Source organism: Salmo trutta, chromosome 1 (genome assembly GCF_901001165.1).
Source record: "Salmo trutta chromosome 1, fSalTru1.1, whole genome shotgun sequence".
Taxonomy (NCBI): domain Eukaryota; kingdom Metazoa; phylum Chordata; class Actinopteri; order Salmoniformes; family Salmonidae; genus Salmo; species Salmo trutta.
In genome coordinates, this window is record NC_042957.1 from 3,012,427 (window position 1) to 3,034,462 (window position 22,036).

General features: G+C 43.5%; 1 protein-coding gene across 1 annotated transcript; it reads right to left on the minus strand.

The window, feature by feature from the left end:
• Positions 1 to 2,571: 2,571 nt before the first annotated feature.
• sh3bgrl2 (SH3 domain binding glutamate-rich protein like 2) lies at positions 2,572 to 21,762 on the minus strand. Its single transcript, XM_029691545.1, has 4 exons — positions 21,521 to 21,762; positions 7,738 to 7,923; positions 4,936 to 5,016; positions 2,572 to 2,954 (listed from the first exon to the last, which is right to left on the minus strand). Exons 1-4 carry the CDS (start codon positions 21,563 to 21,565, stop codon positions 2,940 to 2,942), a joined length of 327 nt encoding a protein of 108 aa, XP_029547405.1. The 5' UTR covers positions 21,566 to 21,762; the 3' UTR covers positions 2,572 to 2,939.
• Between the last annotated feature and the right edge of the window lie 274 nt (positions 21,763 to 22,036).

Consider the following 22,036-nt stretch of genomic DNA (forward strand, 5'->3'; position numbering starts at 1 on the left):
TTTCCCCTCACTGTATATAAAAACTTTTACCCTACGAGATCCGGAGTCTGCTGGTTTTCTGTTCTACCTGATAATTAAATTGCTCCCACCTAGTGTCCCAGGTCTAAATCAGTCCCTGATTAGAGGGGAATCCCCCACCTGTTGTCCCAGGTCTAAATCAGTCCCTGATTAGAGGGGGAATCACCCACCTGGTGTCCCAGGTCTAAATCAGTCCCTGATTAGAGGGGGAATCACCCACCTGGTGTCCCAGGTCTAAATCAGTCCCTGATTAGAGGGGAATCGCCCACCTGTTGTCCCAGGTCTAAATCAGTCCCTGATTAGAGGGGGAATCACCCACCTGGTGTCCCAGGTCTAAATCAGTCCCTGATTAGAGGGGAATCACCCACCTGGTGTCCCAGGTCTAAATCAGTCCCTGCTTAGAGGGGAATCACCCACCTGGTGTCCCAGGCCTAAATCAGTCCCTGATTAGAGAGGAATAAAGACAACAACAACAGAAAGTGGAACTGTCTGCGAGGTCCAGAGTTGAGTTTGAGGGAACTACAGTAATATTTTATTTGTATAGTATGGGGGAGCAGCATTTACAGATGGTCTATCAACATATAACAATGTCATTATAACAAAAAAGTTGATTTGTTTTCTCAACATCGTGTAGAGCATTGATCCTCCAGTACCCTCAACAACACACATCTCTGTTGTAGCTCTGGACAAAACACTCCTAATTTAACTCGTTGAAGACCTGATGATTAGTTGACAGGTTGAAATCAGGTGTGCTCGTTTCGGGACTACAATAAAAATGTGTACTGTTGGGGGTACTGGAGGACCGGGAGTTGACAGTTTTTGTTAGCCAGGTCAAAAGGCCGTGTTCGTCAGTCACAATTTACCCATGATACATTGCGGTTGTGACGTTCTTGAACACGGCCAAAACCAAAACAACACACAGAGGACAGACAACTAAAATAATTTATAGGGACGGATTCTCAGATCCAGATTAAGCCTAGTCTCTGGATTAAAAACAAAAACAAGAAGTCAATGGAGAATCTCAGGTCTATTGCCTTAATCTGGGTCCGGGAAACCAGGCCGTAGTGATTATCACAGACGGGCGGTACAGACAGAGTTCTCATATTAAAAAACAGGTGTTGATTCTACTATATATATATATATATATATATATATATATATATATATATATATATATATATATATATATATATTATAAAGAGTAGATAGAAATGGCATGTATCAAAAGGAATGTTGTTTTTACTCAGGTTAACAGTGACAGATCAAAACACAAGATGGCACTACATTCACTAGGAATGGGTCTCTGAGTCAGTGGGGGAACATGTGTGTGTGTGTGTATATGTGTGGGCAGAGTGTAAGCCTGTCGTGTGTAAACATAACACAATGATTCACCCATTCATGATCATTTCATAAAAGAGGGGGGAATAGGAGAGACAGAAAGAGGAGAGGGGGGAAGAGGAGAGAGTGAGAGGGGAGAGTGAGAGAGGGGAGAGTGAGAGAGGGGAGAGTGAGAGAGGGGAGAGGGGAGAGTGAGAGAGGGGAGAGTGAGAGAGGGGAGAGTGAGAGAGTGAGAGAGGGGAGAGTGAGAGAGGGGAGAGGGGAGAGTGAGAGAGGGGGAAGAGGGGAGAGAGAGCGGGGGAAGAGGGGAGAAGGGGAAGAGGAGAGAGAGGAAGAGGAGAGAGAGGAAACAGAAGAGGGGAGAGTGAGAGAGGGGGAAGAGGGGAGAGTGAGAGAGGGAGAGGAGAGAGAGGAGAGAGGGGGAAGAGGCGAGAGGGGGAAGAGGAGAGAGAGAGACAGGAAAGAGAGAGAGGGAAGAGGAGAGAGGGAAACAGAAGAGGGGAGAGGGGGAAGAGGGGGGGAGTGAGAGAGGAGGAAGAGGGGGGAGTGAGAGAGGGGAAGAGGGGGGAGTGAGAGAGGGGGAAGAGGGGGGAGTGAGAGAGGGGGAAGAGGGGAGAGTGAGAGAGGGGGAAGAGGGGAGAGTGAGAGAGGGGGAAGAGGGGAGAGGGGGAAGAGGAGGGAGAGGAAGAGGAGGGGGGGAAGGGGGGAGAGAGGAAGGAGTAATTAAAAAAACACCAGTTCCCAGTTGGTCTCCTCTTCCATTACTTAACACAGCCTTCAGTGGGCTCATTACAATCCCACCAGCCGGCCCTTCGTTATGTCAAGACCTCTGGTTTCACAGCGATTCAGAACGGGACTTGAATGGGAGTCTATGGGCTGTTGGACATTGCAGCCGACACCGCAGTCCCATCTAATACACCTGTAGCGGACTCCATCTCTCGCCTCGATTTTAACCATAAGTCCAACTTTAGTGTTACCAGTTTCGACCTCAGGTCAGCTTTATCTGTCCGACCGCATACAGAACTTGGCTACTCTGACAGGAGAGCTACCTTCTGCTGTTGATAGAAGAGCGGCTACACGGTGTTCTGAACAACTGACCAAAGAATACATAGCAGTAAAGAAAACTCAATCTAATTATTTACCGCTAACACAAACAGGAACCACTGACTAGATCGTCATGAGTACCAGCAGTTGTACAAAAACAATTTTTAGAAATTTTTTTTAAACATTTTTTAAATCAGGAAATCATTGTCCATTGTTTTGGGTGGTGAAGCCCCGCCTCCCATGGTCTGAAGCCCCTTCTATTGGTCTGATGCTCCTCCACTTGGTCTGAAGCTCCTTCTATTGGTCTGATTTTCCTCCACTTGGTCTGAAGCCCCTCCCCTCCTCCTGTGTCAGGTTAGATGGCTGTAGGTGGGGGGAGAGGCTGAGGTGTTTTTTCGGGGGGGGGGGTCAGAGAGGTCAGAGTGTTGGGGTGTTTGGCAACATGGTGGCGTCACTATGGTGAGATCTCCGGGAGAGGTGAAGTGATGTAATACAGGAAGTGATGTGCTCTGCGACCTCCCGACTCCCCACGCTACCGCCTACGACTCGGAATCCTGAGGAGATATGAGATAGAAGAAGGGTCAACCAATCAATCCTGAGGAGATATGAGATAGAAGAAGGGTCAACCAATCAATCCTGAGGAGATATGAGATAGAAGAAGGGTCAACCAATCAATCCTGAGGAGATATGAGATAGAAGAAGGGTCAACCAATCAATCCTGAGGAGATATGAGATAGAAGAAGGGTCAACCAATCAATCCTGAGGAGATATGAGATAGAAGAAGGGTTAACCAATCAATCCTGAGGAGATATGAGATAGAAGAAGGGTCAACCAATCAATCCTGAGGAGATATGAGGTAGAAGAAGGGTCAACCAATCAATCCTGAGGAGATATGAGGTAGAAGAAGGGTTAACCAAATCACTCAAAACTATCAATTAATCAATTAAGCAACCATCTGATTGTGTTCATAACATTTACAGAAATGTTAATTGATGTGCATTGTCCTTGTCAAATAAATAAATAAATAAATAAATAAAAACTACCTCATGTATCAGGACAAAGCCACTTAGTCAATGAATGGCTACAGTTACACAGGATGCCCAATTCTGATATTTTGCCCAGTTACTGGAAATCTGATCAGTCAAAAAGACCAGTTACTGGAAATCTGATCAGTCAAAAAGACCAGTTACTGGAAATCTGATCAGTCAAAAAGACCAGTTACTGGAAATCTGATCAGTCGAATGTGTAAATGCAGCCATACACAAGGATCCAGCACTGCATAGACAACAAGAGCATCAACACAGCATGCTGAATCAACACAATACATTATCAGAACAGGACGCATCAACACAATACATTATCTGAACACGCTGAATCAACACAATACATTATCAGAACAGGACGCATCAACACAATACATTATCTGAACACGCTGAATCAACACAATACATTATCACAGCATGCTGAATCAACACAATACATTATCAGAACACGCTGAATCAACACAATACATTATCAGAACACGCTGAATCAACACAATACATTATCAGAACACGCTGAATCAACACAATACATTATCAGAACACGCTGAATCAACACATTACATTATCAGAACACGCTGAATCAACACAATACATTATCAGAACATGCTGAATCAACACAATACATTATCACAGCGTGTTGATCTGTGTTGATGTTCTGATAATGTATTGTGTTGATTCAGCATGCTGTGATAATGTATTAACACAATACATTATCAGAACACGCTGAATCAACACAATACATTATCCCAGCATGCTGAATCCAAGCTGAAAGGTTCCTAAGGGACCCTGTTCATTCAGGAGTCTCCTGAGAGAGATCATGTTCTGTTTGTCAGCAACATCAACCTTATTAAAAAGTCCTCATCAACAAACAAACCAGGATGCGTCCCAAATGACAGCCTATTCCCTAACTAGTGCACTACATTTGAACAGGGCTCATAGGGCCGTAAAGGGGGTAAAAGGTAGTGCACTGTATAGGGAATAGGGTGTCATTTGGGACGAACCACTCATTCAAGTCCACTGGTCTATGTTAAATCACATCCCAGCCAATTAGTGGAGTTATCCAATCAGCCGCCAGACTGGAGACAGACCAGGCATGTGATTGTGAGTCATCTAGAAGACAGGAACATATTCAGCCACTCTAGGAGAACAATGGAAGTGTGCTCCTCCAGACGTGGAGCTGCCGAGGGCTCCTCCACCCCTTGCAGCTGCCGAGGGCTCCTCCAGCCCTGCAGCTGCCGAGGGCTCCTCTGCCCTTGCAGCTGCCGAGGGCCCCTCCAGCCCTGCAGCTGCCGAGGGCCCCTCCAGCCCTGCAGCTGCCGAGGGCCCCTCCACCCCTCCAGCTGCTGTGGGCCCCTCCAGCCCTCCAGCCGCCGAGGGCCCCTCCACCCCTCCAGCTGCTGTGGGCCCCTCCACCACCGTAGCTGTACAACTAGTGGAGCCTTATAGTCTTCAGACCTTTCCCTTGCAAACAGTGTGTGTGTGTATGTCATACCTTTACTGAGGGTGGTGAGCTGAGGCCTAGGAATGTAAACACAGTGTTGTTCTCCTTGGACTGGAAGAAGTCCTCATAGTCCTGATGGAATGAACACACACACACACACACGTTTTCATTTTGCCATGAAAAAAAATATTGCGATACTTGGACACCTTAACCTAACCCTAACCCTAACCCTAACACTAACCTTAACCTAACCTAACCCTAACCTAACCCTAACCCTAACCCAACCCTAACCCTAACCTAACCCTAACCTAACCCTAACCCTAACCCAACCTTAAGGAAAAATGCTATTTTTGGGGTTGTGGGAAAATGACATATCTTCTTTGTTTTACTATCCTTGTGAGGACTAGTCACCACAAGGATAGTACACACACACACACACACACACACACACACACACACACACACACACACACACACACACACACACACACACACGAGTAGAGTCATAATTCGCTGTTACATCCGTGAGTTGGACGGGTTTAGGGTCAATAAATATTGTGTGGCTGAAGGGCTGGTTGAATAAAAGACAAGCAATACCTTAAAAAGAAAATCCATAAATGAATAATTATTGTGCAATTTATATCTATAGGCTACATTGAGGTTTTCTTTCATTATTTGAGGCTCTGGTATTAGTGCAAAAGCCTAAGCTTTAGGGCTTAACTGTACATGCGCCAAATACCCTACACAGCCAATTGACAAATAATGCTTTCGGGAACAGGCAGAAAACGTTTACGTCAAACCGTGGAGGCAAAAAAGGACATTGTTGAAGTTTAATTCAATAAGACAAAAGTTCTCGAAAATGTAGAGTTGAACATAAAAGAGAAGGGCTAGAAAAAGCAATGTTTGGAAAAAGATTAGGTGAAGGAGTGGACGAGGATGATAGCAGTGTTGTTGTTATTATGATGTGATGATTGTGAGGCTGGACTTCAAATTAGGCCCATGGCGCGTCAAGGGAACTGTAGCCTTACTGTTCAGGTTAAATGGAAACTGAACACTGGACACTGACTGTAGGTCTATAACCTCTCACATAGAATTAATAATAACTCTTGCAGAATTAAGATTTTCTTGCAGTTAAAACGATACACTAAAATGTAGGCAAAATTTGGACTTGGGAATTATAGGAGTGATTTATTCATTTCAGCATCTTGAGAGAACGCAATGCTCAGTTAGATACCATCTGTAGAGGTGATGTCTTTACGATAAAAGCATCATAGAAGCTGACAGTATTTCAACCACATAAAATATCCGAGACGAACTTAAATCTGATCAGAAACACGTTGGGTCGTTTTCACAGCATTTTATTTCCTTACAACCGGTCAAAGTGATTTCGTGTTTTTTTGTTGTTGTTTGTTGTTGTTGCGTTATTGTACTTTCTCCCCCGGGTCCTTAAAACATCTTCCGCTCCGCAAAAGACGATAGAGAAAACTTGACCCGATGTGAACTAGATTGAAGCGTACATTCTATCGATTTATGACATTAATTCTGGTTAACAAGGGTTTATTGAGTCTTCTAGGGGTAACATATAAAAACGACAGAAGAGAAGCTGCATGTATCTAGTTATTGACAAGTTGACTAACAAAACGTTGGAAATTAAAACCAGAAACATATCTAAAATCAGGTAACAAGACATTCCTGCAGCCCCTGTAATTTTTTGTTGTTGTTGTTGTTGTTGTTGTTGTTGTTGTTGCCGTCTGACTGAAGCCTATATCGTATTTTCTATATTTGTGGGCCTCAGGTTTTCACATAGGCGGTTACGGATGGGATATTAGCAATTGCGGACAGGTGATCAAATAGCTGACACACACACACACACACACACACACATTTTTTTTTTGAGAGCCCCATTAGCAACAGCTTGTCTTACTCTGGTCTGACACGTAACAAAAAAAAAAAAAAAACATTACAGACAAAATACTTTACAATTTACATACATTTAAAAACCATTAACATTGCTGTTCACTTGCGCTATGTAAAATGGAAGGGAGTTCTGTGGACTCATGTCTCTGTATAATACTGTACGTTTCCTTACACACACACACACACACACACACACACACACACACACACACACACACACACACACACACACACACACACACACACACACACACACGACAACAGACATTCCCTGTGGGCTCTGGCCAAAGGTAGTGCACTATAAAGGGAATAGGGTGCAATTTGGGATGCTACCTTGATAATCTGCCCCATGGAGCAATGGGATTACCCCGCAGGGGTTACCCAGCAATATGCCGTACTCAGCACAGGGCACAGGACGGCTGACGTTAGCACCGCTAGCTAGCTCGCTCATTTATCACTCAGCACAGGGCGCAGGACAGCTAATGTTAGCTAGCTCGTTCACCAACTGACCATTCAGGCTACATGCTAACATTAGACCAACTAACACAGGCTATATGCTAAATGCTAACATTAGACCAACTAGCACAGGCTATATGCTAAATGCTAACATTAGACCAACTAACACAGGCTATATGCTAACATTAGATTACGTAATACAGGCTAAATGCTAGACTAGAGGGCTGCATCTGCCGCAACCGCAAGTCCAGCGGCCATTCCTGTAGACGCATGTCATCACATACGCCTACATTAACATTACGTGGCTGCGTTTTGGGTTCAGGACCAGTTCTTGTGTTAGATGGATGGATTTATGTCCAACTCCTCGCTATCTTATTCCACAGTAGCTGTCTCTGTTGAGGATCTGTGGGGGAAGCGGGTTGCCCTCGTCTTGGTGTTTCTCCTGGGTTAGTGAGGATCACTACGGTATCTATCTCTTACCCCACAGTAGCTGTCTCCATTGAAGATCTGTGGGGGAAGCGGGTTGCCCTTGTCTGGGTGTTTCTCCGGGGGGATGTTTTGGTACATCCACAGCCTTCTCTCCTCCACATTGGTGATGTCCACTTCCTGGAAGGAGATCCGGTTGGCCTCCAAGAACCCCACCACAGCTTGCTGGCGCTTCTTCACCTGTAGTGGGGGGGAGAAAAAAAGACTTCCAAATCATTCGAGTCAGATACAGGATTTGGAAGGAAGTCACACGATATACAAGAGAACCATAATGGAGAAGGTCTGTCACCTGACCCCCCCGTGTCACCTGTCCCCCCCTCCTCCAGAACCCCCCCCCCCCCCGTGTGTCACCTGCCCCCCCGTGTCACCTGTCCACTGCCTGCCGAAAAGCAAAACAGTAGAGAGAGATCAGACGTGCTGACACTCCCGTATGGACAGACTAAACAAACACACAGTGTATTGTACTGATCATGGTGTCCATCTCTGACGGTAATGGATGAAATTAGGGAACCTTGTTCTCCATTTACTACATTACTGTTGACTAAAGCCCTATTGGTTAATGTCACCATTTTAGAAAGTTGTTGTGACTTTACTCAAATTAGCCTCAATCAAATTATACTCGTTTGCTATATTACAATCTGTTTAGTTTGTAACTTGTTGGTAGAACACACTGGGTCAAATAAAATGTATTTATAAAGCCCTTCTTACATCAGCTGATATCTCAAAGTGCTGTACAGAAACCCAGCCTAAAACCCCAAAACAGCAAGCAATGCAGGTGTAGAAGCACAGTGGCTAGGAAAAACTCCTTAGAAAAAGGTCACACACTACGGGTCCAAGCCAGGCCAGCTACTACGGGGTGGTCAGCTGAGCTTGGTTATGAGAAGATAGTTTAAAACCTTGTGTGTGACTGTGACGAGTAGGAAAAACATCCCAGTGAGAACACAAACTCTCACACTTCTCTGTAGGTTATTAAAAACACACACACACACACACACACACACACACACACACACACACACACACTCTGCTGACGGTGCCACCTTCCTGTTTCTCAGTCTGCTGAGTGCTCCAGCTGGACCCAGTCACCATATATAAATATGAGAGCGAGAGAGAGAGAGAGCGAGAGAGAGAGAGAGCGAGAGCGAACTAACAGCATTGGACACTTTATAGAACACAAAGCCTTCACTATCTCATCCTGGAATATCCAAGGCCTGAGGTCATCTGCCTTTGGCCTAAAGAGCAGAAACCTAGACTTCAAAGAAAATCAGAAATACAAACATTGTCAAACTACAAGAAATATGGTATAGAGGAGATGGACCCAATGGTTTCCCCCTGGGTTCCAGAGAGCTGGTAGTCCCATCCACCAAACTACCAGGTGTGAAACAGGGAAGAGACTCAGGCGGTATGCTAATTTGGTATAGAGCAGACCTAGCCCACTCTATTAAATTAATCAAAACAGGAACATTTTACATGTCGCTAGAAATTCAAAAGGAAATTATCTTAAAGAAAAATGTCCTCCTGAATGCTACCTACAGTTAAAGTGGGAAGTTTACATACACCTCAGCCAAATACATTTAAACTCAGTTTTTCACAATTCCTGACATTTAATCAGAGTAAAAATTCCCTGTCTTAGGTCAGTTAGGATCACCACTTTATTTTAAGAATGTGAAATGTCAGAATAATAGAGAGAATTATTTATTTCAGCTTTTATTTCTTTCATCACACTCCCAGTGGGTCAGAGGTTTACATACAATCAATTAGTATTTGGTAGCATTGCCTTTACAATGTTTAACTTGGGTCAAACGTTTCAGGTAGCCTTCCACAAGCTTCCCACAATACTTAATAATTTTGTTCCATTCCTCCTGACAGAGCTGGTGTAACTGAGTCAGGTTTGTAGGTCTCCTTGCTCACACACGCTTTTTCAGTTCTGCCCACACATTTTCTATGGGATTGAGGTCAGGGCTTTGTGATGGCCCCTCCAATACCTTGACCTTGTTGTCCTTAAGCCATTTTGCCACAACTTTGGAAGTATGCTTGGGGTCATTGTCCATTTGGAAGACCCATTTGCAACCAAGCTTTAACTTCCTGACTGATGTCTTGAGATGTTGCTTCAATATATCAACATAATTTTCCTGCCTCATGATGCCCTCTATTTTGTGAAGTGCACCAGTCCCTCCTGCAGCAAAGCACCCCCACAACATGATGCTGCCACCCCCGTGCTTTACGTTTGGGATGGTCTCCTTTGGCTTGCAAGCCTCCCCCTTTTTCCTCCAAACATAACGATGGTCATTATGGCCAAACAGTTCTATTTTTGTTTCATCAGACCAGAGGACATTTCATGACAAAGTACGATCTTTGTCCCCATGTGCAGTTGCAAACCGTAGTCTGGCTTTTTTATGGCGGTTTTGGAGCAGTGGCTTCTTCCTTGCTGAGCGGCCTTTCAGGTTATGTCGATATAGGACTCGTTTTACTGTGGATATACAGTCGTAGCCAAAAGTTGAGAATGACACAAATATTAATTTCCACAAAGTTTGCTGCTTCAGTGTCTTTAGATATTTTTGTCAGATGTTACTATGGAATACTGAAGTATAATTACAAGCATTTTATAAGTGTCAAAGGCTTTTATTGACAATTACATGAAGTTGATGCAAAGAGTCAATATTGGCAGTGTTGACCCTTCTTTTTCAAGACTGGGCCACATCCTGACTGATTGCAGCCCATTCTTGCATAGTCAATGCTTGGAGTTTGTCAGAATTTGTGGGTTTTTGTTTGTCCACCCGCCTCTTGAGGATTGATCACAAGTTCTCAAAGGGATTAAGGTCTGGGGAGTTTCCTGGCCATGGACCCAAAATATCGATGTTTTGTTCCCCGAGCCACTTAGTTATCACTTTTGCCTTATGGTAAGGTGCTCCATCATGCTGGAAAAGGCATTGTTTGTCACCAAACTGTTCCTGGATGGTTGGGAGAAGTTGCTCTCGGAGGATGTGTTGGTACCATTCTTTATTCATGGCTGTGTTCTTAGGCAAAATTGTGAGTGAGCCCACTTCCTTGGCTGAGAAGCAACCCCACACATGAATGGTCTCAGGATGCTTTACTGTTGGCATGACACAGGACTGATGGTAGCGCTCACCTTGTCTTCTCCGGACAAGCTTTTTTCCGGATGCCCCAAACAATCGGAAAGGGGATTCAGAGAAAATGACTTTACCCCAGTCCTCAGCAGTCCAATCCCTGTACCTTTTGCAGAATATCAGTCTGTCCCTGATGTTTTTCCTGGAGAGAAGTGGCTTCTTTGCTGCCCTTCTTGACACCAGGCCATCCTCCAAAAGTCTTCGCCTCACTGTGCGTGCAGATGCACTCACACCTGCCTGCTGCCATTCCTGAGCAAGCTTTGTACTGGTGGTGCCCCGATCCAGCAGCTGAATCAACTTTAGGTGACGGTCCTAGAGCTTGCTGGACTTTCTTGGATGCCCTGAAGCCTTCTTCACAACAATTGAACCGCTCTCCTTGATGTTCTTGATGATCCGATAAATGGTTGATTTAGGTGCAATCTTACTGGCAGCAATATCCTTGCCTGTGAAGCCCTTTCTGTGCAAAGCAATGATGACGGCACGTGTTTCCTTGCAGGTAACCATGGTTGACAGAGGAAGAACAATGATTCCAAGCATCACCCTCCGTTTGAAGCTTCCAGTCTTTTATTCAATCCCAATCAGCATGACAGAGTGATCGCCAGCCTTGTCCTCATCAACACTCACACCTGTGTTAACGAGAGAATCACTGACATGTCAGCTGGTCCTTTTGTGGCAGGGTTGAAATGCAGTGGAAATGTTTTTTGGGGGATTCAGTTCAATTGCATGGCAAAGGGGGACTTTGCAATTAATTGCAATTCATCTGATCACTCTTCATAACATTCTGGAGTATATGTACATTGCCATCATACAAACTGAGGCAGCAGACTTTGTGAAAATTAATATTTGTGTCATAAAAACTTTTGGCCACAACTGTAGATACTTTTGTACCGGTTTCCTCCAGCATCTTCACAAGGTCCTTTGATGTTGTTCTGGGATTGATTTGCACCAAACTACGTTCATCTCTAGGAGACAGAACTTGTCTTCTTCCTGAGCGGTATGACGGCTGTATGGTCCCATGGTGTTTACACTTGCGTACTATTGTTTGTACAGATGAACGTGGTACCTTCAGGCGTTTGGAAATTGCTCCCAAGGATGAACCAGACCAGAACTTTTTTTCTGAGGTCTTGGCTGATTTCTTTTGATTTTCCCATGATGTCAAGCAAAGGAACTGAGTTTAAAGGTAGGCCTTGAAATACATCCACAGGTACACCTCCAATTGGCTCATATGATGTAAATTAGCATATCAGAAGCTACTAAAGCCATAACATAATTTTCTGGAATTTTCCAAGCTGTTTAAAGGCACAGTCAACTTAGTGCATGTAAACTTCTGACCCACTGGAATTGTAATACAGTGAATTATAAGTGAAATAATCTGTCTGTAAACAATTCTTGGAAAAATTACTTGTGTCATGTACAAAGTAGATGTCCTAACCGACTTGCCAAAACTATAGTTTGTTAACAAGAAATTTGTGGAGTGGTTGAAAAACGAGTTTTAATGACTTCAACCTAGGAGTATATAAACTTCCGACTTCAACTGTATATCCCCTCACTAGAATCCCCATACTTTAATGAAGACAGCTTCTCCATCCTACCTATATCCCCCCACTAGAATCCCCATACTATAATGAAGACAGCTTCTCCATCCTGGAGGGGGAAATCAATAATTTCCAGGCCCAGGGACATGTACTAGTCTGGGGTGACCTAAATGCCAGAACTGGACAAGAACCCGACACCCTCAGCACACAGGGGGACAACCACCTACCTGGAGGTGACAGCATTCCCTCCCCCATATGCCCCCCTGGACACAACTATGACAACATAACCAACAAAAACAGATCACAACTCCTGTAGCTCTGTCTCACGCTGGGTATGTACATAGTCAATGGTAGGCTTGGAGGGGACTCCTACGGTAGGTACACCTATAGCTCATCTCTTGGCAGTAGTACTGTAGAATACTTTATCACTGACCTCAACCCAGAGTCTCTCAGAGCGTTCAGTCAGCCCACTGACACCACTATCAGACCACAGCCCACTGACTCCCCTATCAGACCACAGCAAAATCTCAGTCTACTTGAACAGAGCAATACTCAATCATGAGTAATATTATCCCTATCAGATAACAGCAAAATCACAGTCTACTGGAACAGAGCTTTGCTCAATCAATGAGGCATCAAAGCCAAAGGAATTGAATAATATTAAGAAATGCTATAGATTGAAGGGAAATAGTGTGGAAATCTACCAAAACAAAAAACTTGCTGGACAAAACGTTTCACTGTAATAGTGAAGGTGTAAACTTGGCAGTAGAAAACCTAAACAGTATATTTGACCTCAGCTTCCCTATCAAATCTAAAAATGTCAAGCAAATAACTTAAGAAAATTAACAACAATGACAAATGGTTTGATGACGAATGCAACATCATAAGAAAGAAATTGAGAAACCTGTCCAACCAAAAACACAGAGACCCAGAAAACCTGAGTCTAGTCCTTCACTATGGTGAATCACTAAAACAATACAGACATACTCTATGGAAAAAGAAGGAACAGCACGTCAGAAATCAGCTCAATGTAATTGAATAATCCATAGAATCGAATCACTTGTAAAACACTAAACAAACAACACGAAAGATGAACCCGGAGAAGAGTCCCATATGCAAGCTGGTCCTGGGGCTCTGTTCACAAACACAAACAGACCAAGGAGAAGCAACACAATTAGACCAAATAAACCAACCAAATCATGAGAAAACAAAAACGATAATTACTTTACACATTGGAAAGAATTAACAAAAAAAAAACATCAAACTAGAATGCTATTTGGCCCTAAACAGAGAGTACACAGTGTCACGCCCTGACGATAGAGAGACATTGCTTCTCTATGGTGAAGTAGGTCAGGGCGTGACTAGGGGGTATTCTAGTTTATTATTTCTATGTGGGGTTCTAGGTTATTATTTCTATGTTGGTGATTTGTATGATTCCAATTAGAGGCAGCTGGTAATCGTTGTCTCTAATTGGGGATCATATTTAAGTAGTTATTTTTCCCCACCTGTGTTGGTGGGATTTTGTTTTTTGTGTAGGTGCCTATTTGCACTTTGCCGTCTTCACGGTTCGTTTGTTCATTTATTGTTTTTTGTTTTTTTGCTGAAGTTTCACGTTATAATAAAGATGTGGAACGCTACTCACGCCGCGCCTTGGTCCAATCATTACGACGAACGTGACACAGCGGCAGAATACCTGACCACTGTGACTGACCAAAACTTAAGGAAAGCTTTGACTATGTACTGACTCAGTGAGCATAGCCTTGCTATTGAGAAAGGCCACTGTAGATCCACCAAGAATTAAAAAACAAACACAATTTTGATGAACTCCCATATCTATTAAGTGAAATTCGACAGTGTGCCATCACAGCAGCAAGATTTGTGACCTGTTGCCACAAGAAAAGGGCAACCAGTGAAGAACAAACACCATTATAAATACAACCCATATTTATGTTTATTTATTTTACCTTTTGTACTTTAACTATTTGCACATCGTTACAACACTGTTTATATATGACATAATATGACATTTGAAAATGTCTTTATTATTTTGGAACTTCTGTGAGTGTTATGTAAAATGTTTATTATCTATTATTTCACTTGCTTTGGCAATGTTAACATATTTTTCCCATGCCAATAAAGCCCTTAGATTGAGAGAGAGTGGGGGAGGAGGTAGTGGTCTCAGAGCCTTGTAGCTATGTCACAATGGGACACCGGACAATCGCGTCCTCTGTCTATGGACTATGATTTACGCTTAACTGTCAGAACTCTCTCCTCATAGCAGGCATGAACCATGGTCTAGTTTCTTACAAACTCATCTCTGCTGGAGGTCTATTGTGTGTGTGTGTGTGTGTGTGTGTGTGTGTGTGTGTGTGTGTGTGTGTGTGTGTGTGTGTGTGTGTGTGTGTGTGTGTAAGCCTGTGCCTGTGTGTGTTTAGGGATGGTGAGGGCACAATGAAACCATTGTTTTGACGAAAAGACAAATGAGGCCAGGGCAATATAAAAGGAGATTAATGTAGTAGTACTGAACAATCAATCATTGATAGGCAGACAGACAGGCAGAACCCGGTGACGTAGTGTATTACTGTATGTGTAGTAGTACTGTAGTTCAGAGATTAACAGAGGTTAAGACGGAGGACTAATCCTTTTCTCATCACACCACGTCACCACACAGCCAGTGTGTGAAAGAGAGAGACAGAGAGACAGAGAGACAGAGAGACAGAGAGACAGAGAGACAGAGAGAGACAGAGAGAGACAATGAGGAAGAGAGAGAGAGAGAGAGACAGAGAGACAGAGAGACAGAGAGACAGAGAGACAGAGAGAGAGAGAGAGAGAGAGAGACAGAGAGACAGAGAGAGACAGAGAGACAGAGAGACAGAGAGACAGAGAGACAGAGAGACAGAGAGACAGAGAGACAGAGAGACAGAGAGACAGAGAGACAGAGAGACAGAGAGACAGAGAGAGAGAGAGTAAGTGAAAGAGAAAAATACAGAGATAATATGTGGGCGGTCACATCTTTGGTTGTAAAAGAGGATGTGGGATCTCGACTGTTTACAGTAACATAGTGCCTGTTTACAGTAACATAGTACCTCTAAAACACTGTTTACAGTAACATAGTGCCTCTAAAACACTACTGTAACATAGTGCCTCTAAAACACTACTGTAACATAGTGCCTCTAAAACACTACTACTGTTTACAGTAACATAGTGCCTCTAAACCACTACTGTTTACTGTAATATAGTGCCCGTTTACAGTAACATAGTGCCTCTAATACGCCTCTAATACAACACTACTGTTTACAGTAACATAGTGCTTGTTTACAGTAACATAGTGCCTCTAAAACACTACTGTTTACAGTAACATAGTGCCTGTTTACAGTAACATAGTACCTCTAAAAGAACACTACTGTTTACAGTAACATAGTACCTCTAAAAAAACACTACTGTTTACAGTAACATAGTGCCTCTAAAACAACACTACTGTTTACAGTAACATAGTGCCTCTAAAACAACACTACTGTTTACAGTAACATAGTACTTCTAAAACACTACCGTTTACAGTAAAATACCGCCTCTAAAACAACATTACTAAAGTCTCTACATATGTTGTGTGGAATCACAGCGAGGTGTCATCTCCCCAACTCAGAGCGATGAGGGTAGTTTCATCCTTCCATCTAAAAGGATGAAGTGTGGTTGTCACCTCGTCCGTTCCGGGCGGACGATTACCACTCCACTAATCTGATCTAATCTGGAGCTGCTCATTTCAGGGTTTGAAATCACTTCTTATAATGATTCACTCTGTTCAGCTAGCTCTACCCCTTTGTTTCCCTCCTACTTGCTTTCTATATTTCTCTCTGTACATTTCCCTTTCTGCTAATCTCCCTCTTCCCCTCTCCACCCCTCTCCTTCCCTCTCCACCCCTCTCCTTCCCTCTCCTTCCCTCTCCACCCCTCTCCTTCCTCTCCTTCCTCTCGCTTCCCTCTCTCTTGCCCTCTCCTTCCTCTCGCTTCCCTCTCTCTTGCCCTCTCCTTCCCTCTCCACCCCTCTCCACCCCTCTCCTTCCCTCTCCACCCCTCTCCACCCCTCTCCCTTCCCTCTCTCTTGCCCTCTCCTTCCCTCTCCTTCCCTCTCCTTCCTCTCTCTTGCCCTCTCCTTCCCTCTCCACCCCTCCACCCCTCTCCTTCCCTCTCCACCCCTCCACCCCTCTCCCTTCCCTCTCTCCCTGTACTTAAAACAGATGAGGGCTGCATGTCACTTTCCATTCTTTCTCGTCAAACTGTCATTTTATAACTCTATTTAAAATGGCATCCAAACTGAATGAAAACTCAAAACAGAGACGACACCAAGGGTATTCAAGTGTGTGTGTGTGTGTGTGTGTGTGTGTCTCACCGGGTTAAAAATAACTTTTGTAAACACTACAGCAGCAATTGTGTTTTTGTTTTCCCATTCCAGAGATACAGTAAACTAAAATGCATGAATCATTTATCCCGTTACCTAAGACTAGAGGCATTTCTTAAGAGAGACTTTAATAAATATTATCCTCTAAAGGGTGTGCCTCTCTCTTCTCATGTGAAACCCGAAGAGCGACAGGCCCCATGTTCTTTCGGGAACCGGAGGTTAGAGAGATGGGACAGTCACAATCCAACAGGGGGAAAATATTGTAGGGAAGCAATTGGAGGGTTAGGATAAAGCAGAAGCAGAATTTCAGTGGCCTTTAAGGAGAATAAATCAATAGAGTATTTTTCTTCTAATTAATACCATTTAGATCAATCCATTCCCTCAGGTCACACCAGAGTACACAACCAGAGTACACAACCAGAGTACATAACCAAAGTACATAACCAGAGTACATAACTAGAGTACACAACCAGAGTACATAACCAGAGTACACAACCAGAGTACATAACCAGAGTACGCAACCAGAGTACATAACCCTATGGTCAAATGACTGATCATGGGGAGATAAAATACTTTACTTATATTAAAAGTCTCCAAAAAAATAAAAAAAAATAAAAAAGTGTCAGGCCTACTTTCAAGGTTTGAAATTCAGCGGTGCATTTGAAGATTGAACAGCCACTAAAAGACCTTCCTCTTTCTAACTCATTATGTTGACATTAAAGTCACAGTGTGTGTGTGTGTGGGACAAACAAGTCTGAACCGCTCAGACCAGGGCGGCAGGGCCTTCTGAACCGCTCAGACCAGGGCCGTCTGAACCGCTCAGACCAGGGCCGTCTGAACCGCTCAGACCAGGGCGGCAGGGCCGTCTGAACCGCTCCGACCAGGGCCGTCTGAACCGCTCAGACCAGGGCGGCAGGGCCGTCTGAACCGCTCAGACCAGGGCGGCAGGGCCGTCTGAACCGCTCCGACCAGGGCGGCAGGGCCGTCTGAACCGCTCAGACCAGGGCGGCAGGGCCGTCTGAACCGCTCAGACCAGGGCGGCAGGGCCGTCTGAACCACTCCGACCAGAGCCGTCTGAACCGCTCAGACCAGGGCGGCAGGGCCGTCTGAACCGCTCAGACCAGGGCGGCAGGGCCGTCTGAACCGCTCAGACCAGGGCGGCAGGGCCGTCTGAACCGCTCAGACCAGGGCGGCAGGGCCGTCTGAACTAGAGGTTGACCGATTAAAATCGTCATGGATGATTAATTAAGGCCGATTTCAAGTTTTCATAACAAATCGGCATTTTTGGATGCCGATTACATTGCAATCTAAGAGGAAACTGTGTGGCAGGCTGACCACCTGTTATGCGAGGGCAGCAAGGAGCCAAGGTAAGTTGCTAGCTAGCATTAAACTTATCTCATAAAAAAACAATCAATCTTAACATAATCACTAGATAACTACACATGGTTGATGATATTACTAGTTTATCTAACGTGTCCTGCATTGCATATAATCGATGCAGTGCCTGTTAATTTATCACTGAATCAGAGCCTACTTCGCCAAACGGGTGATGACTTAACAAAAGAGCATTCGCGACAAAAGCACAGTCGTTGCACCAATGTACTTAACCATGAACATCAATGCCTTTCTTAAAATCAATACACAAGTATATATTTTTTAAACCTGCATATTTAGTTAAAAGAAGTTCATGTTAGCAGGCAATATTAACTAGGGAAATTGTGTCACTTCTCTTGCGTTCAGTGCACGCAGAGTTAGGGTATATGCAGCAGTTTGGGCCGCCTGGCTCGTTGCGAACTAATTTGCCAGAATTGTACATAATTATGACATAGCATTGAAGGCTGTGCTATGTAATATTGCACTTATGGATGCCATCCGTTAGATAAAATATGGAACGGTTCCGTATTTCACTGAAAGAATAAATGTTTTGTTTTCGAAATGATAGTTTCCGGATTTTACCTTATTAATGACCAAAGGCTCGTATTTCTGTGTGTTTATTATATTATAATTAAGTCTATGATTTGATAGAGCAGTCTGACTGAGCAGTGGTAGGCAGCAGCAGGCTCGTATGCATTCATTCAAACAGCACTTTGCTGTGTTTGCCAGCAGCTCTTCGCAATGCTTGAAACACAGCTCTGTTTATGACTTCAAGCCTATCAACTCCTGAGATTAGGCTGGCAATACTAAAGTACCTATTAGAACATGCAATAGTTAAAGGTATATGAAATACAAATGGTATAGAGAGAAATAGTCCTATAATAACTACAACCTAAAACTTCTTACCTGGGAATATTGAAGAGCTTTCATATGTTCTCATGTTCTGAGCAAGACACTTAAACATGAGCTTTTTTACATGGCACATATTGCACTTTTACTTTCTTCTCCAACACTGTGTTTTTGCATTATTTAAACCAAATTGAACAGGTTTCATTATTTATTTGAGACTAAATCGATTTTATTTATGTATTATATTAAATATAAAATAAAAGTGTTAATTCAGTATTGTTGTAATTATCATCATCACACACACACTAATCGGTATCGGCTTTTATTGGTCCTCCAATAATCGGTATCGGCGTGGAAAAATCATAATCATAAATCGGTCGACCTTTAGTTTGAACAGCACATACCAAGGGTGCAGGGCCATCTGCAGTACATTACAGGACTACATCTCAAATGGCACCCTATACCCTACATAGTGCGCTACTTTTGTCCAGGGCCCATAGGGAGAATGATGTCATTCGGGGACACAGTTCAGTTGAGGAGGACATCCTGGTTCAGTTGATAGAGCATGGTGTTTGCAACGCCAGGGTTGTGGGTTCGATTCCCACGGGGGACCAGTACGGAGAAATCTTTTTTTTTAAATTATGAAATGTATGTATTCACTACTGTTAGTCGCTCTGGATAAGAGCGTCTGCTAAATGACTAAAATGTAAATGTGTAGAAAAAGGAGCACTGTTAGAAGAGGCAAACATGGACTTCGTTCAACCTTGGCGCTGATAAGATAAAAACATACCTAGAGCGGGAGAATTGTACAGGGATGCTTCCCAAATGGCACCCTATTCCCTATGAAGTGCACTACTTTAGACCAGGGCTCAGTTGTGGGGGTGAGGGGTACGACAACCATATGCATTTCTTTGCACTTAAAAGTCAGACAGTGGAAAGTAAGCCTACATCATGTACAGCTGGCTGTATGGTCTTTTGTTGCGTGGATCTACGTGGGCCTACTGAGTCCTACGTGGGCCTACGTGGGCCCTACTGGGGCCTACGTGGGCCTACTGGGTCCTACTGAGTCCTACGTGGGCCTACGTGGGCCTAGGCTGCAATATCAAATGGAAGTGCACTATTTAAATCTCAATAAAGCCTACAGAGTATTATCTTCTATTTAAACTGCTGCCCAACAACACACGGTTAAACTACATCCCAAATCAATACCCTACTCCCTATGTAGTGCACTACTTTTGACTAGGTCCTACATGGCTCCCATAGGGCTCTGGTCAAAAGTAGTGTACTACTACATAGGGGAATAGGGTGCCATTTGTGATGCAAACAAGGCGTTATGCCTGGCTCTGCTGCGTGTACAGGTACCTGCTAAAAGAAGAGGGCCTTGAGAATTTTATGTAACCTTTATTTAACCTTTATGTAACCTTTATGTAACCTTTATGTAACCTTTATTTAACCTTTATTTAACCTTTATTTAACCTTTATGTAACCTTTATTTAACCTTTATTTAACCTTTATTTAACCTTTATTTAACCTTTATTTAACCTTTATTTAACCTTTATGTAACCTTTATGTAACCTTTATGTAACCTTTATGTAACCTTTATTTAACCTTTATTTAACCTTTATTTAACCTTTATTTAACTAGGCAAGGTAGTTAAAGAACAAATTCTTATTTTACAATGATGGCCTAGGGAACAGTGGGTTAACTGCCTTGTTCAGGGGCAGAACGACAGATGTGTACCTTGTCGGCCTCGGGGATTTGAACCAGCCACCTTCCGGTTACTAGTCCAGGAATAATAATGTGAAAAATCTCCAAGATGCAGGTTGAACCTCTGAGACCTGCATCTAGTGTAGAGTCATTAAAGCTCACCCCTAAAACATGGAGGTTAATAAGGTGTAGTGGGCTAGTGGGTTGGATTTCAGAATAAATACACAGAATGAACTAAAACAGACACACAACAACAACAAAAATCACGTGTCTATAGCCATGTTTTAAAAATCACATGTCTATAGCCATGTTTTAAAAATCACATGTCTATAGCCATGTTTTAAAAATCACATGTCTATAGCCATGTTTTAAAAATCACATGTCTATAGCCATGTTTTAAAAATCACATGTCTATAGCCATGTTTTAAAAATCACATGTCTATAGCCATGTTTTAAAAATCACATGTCTATAGCCATGTTTTAAAAATCACATGTCTATAGCCATGTTTTAAAAAATCAAAGTTCGCTAGACACGTTTGGAGTGAAGGCAATAGCAGGCTGCGTTCCAGAATCTTGCTTCTCATATAGGAGATCAGTCAGAGAACTTACATAAGGCCCCCCTCCCTCCCGATGTCAACAACAATATCAAAAGGCACGATGAACACATTCCCTCCTCACGGCACTGTCTGCATCTGTACAATTAATGCAACTCACACAGAAGAATATAAATCCTACAGATTTGATTACGGGTAGGCTACATACTATCAGAGCACGAACTCACTCACTCACCGCCACAGATCCCGAGGAGGAGGCGATGTAAACCTTGATCACCATAGTATTTATTGGTGCTGTGCGTCGCACGGCAGAACTCGAGCGGTTTTATATTCCGTTTCACTTGAGGCGTTTAGTAGTAGGATCCTAATGTAAGTGCCTCTCCTCGCAGTTCAAACCGTGTTTATAGTAATGTCAGTGTTGGTAGGTAGGCTGCGCGCCTCCCGGTATTTATAGGCTACAGTCAGTGCCACGATAACGTCTTACCGTGGACCGCGCTCCCCCATCCGGCACCCTGCGGTCCTGACAGCACTGATCTTTTGGACTGAACTGAACCACACTGAGCCTGCTTGACACATGCATTATGTGAAATGTAGTTTGTTTGTATACAACGAAAGGTTACTGCAGCCAGGAGCTTTTTAATACCTTTTGAAAAAAGGACAAAATCTGGACAAATAACAGATCAGGACAAATGCACAGAACAGCACGCCAGACCGTTGCAACAATTTAATGAATCACACACACACCATAAGG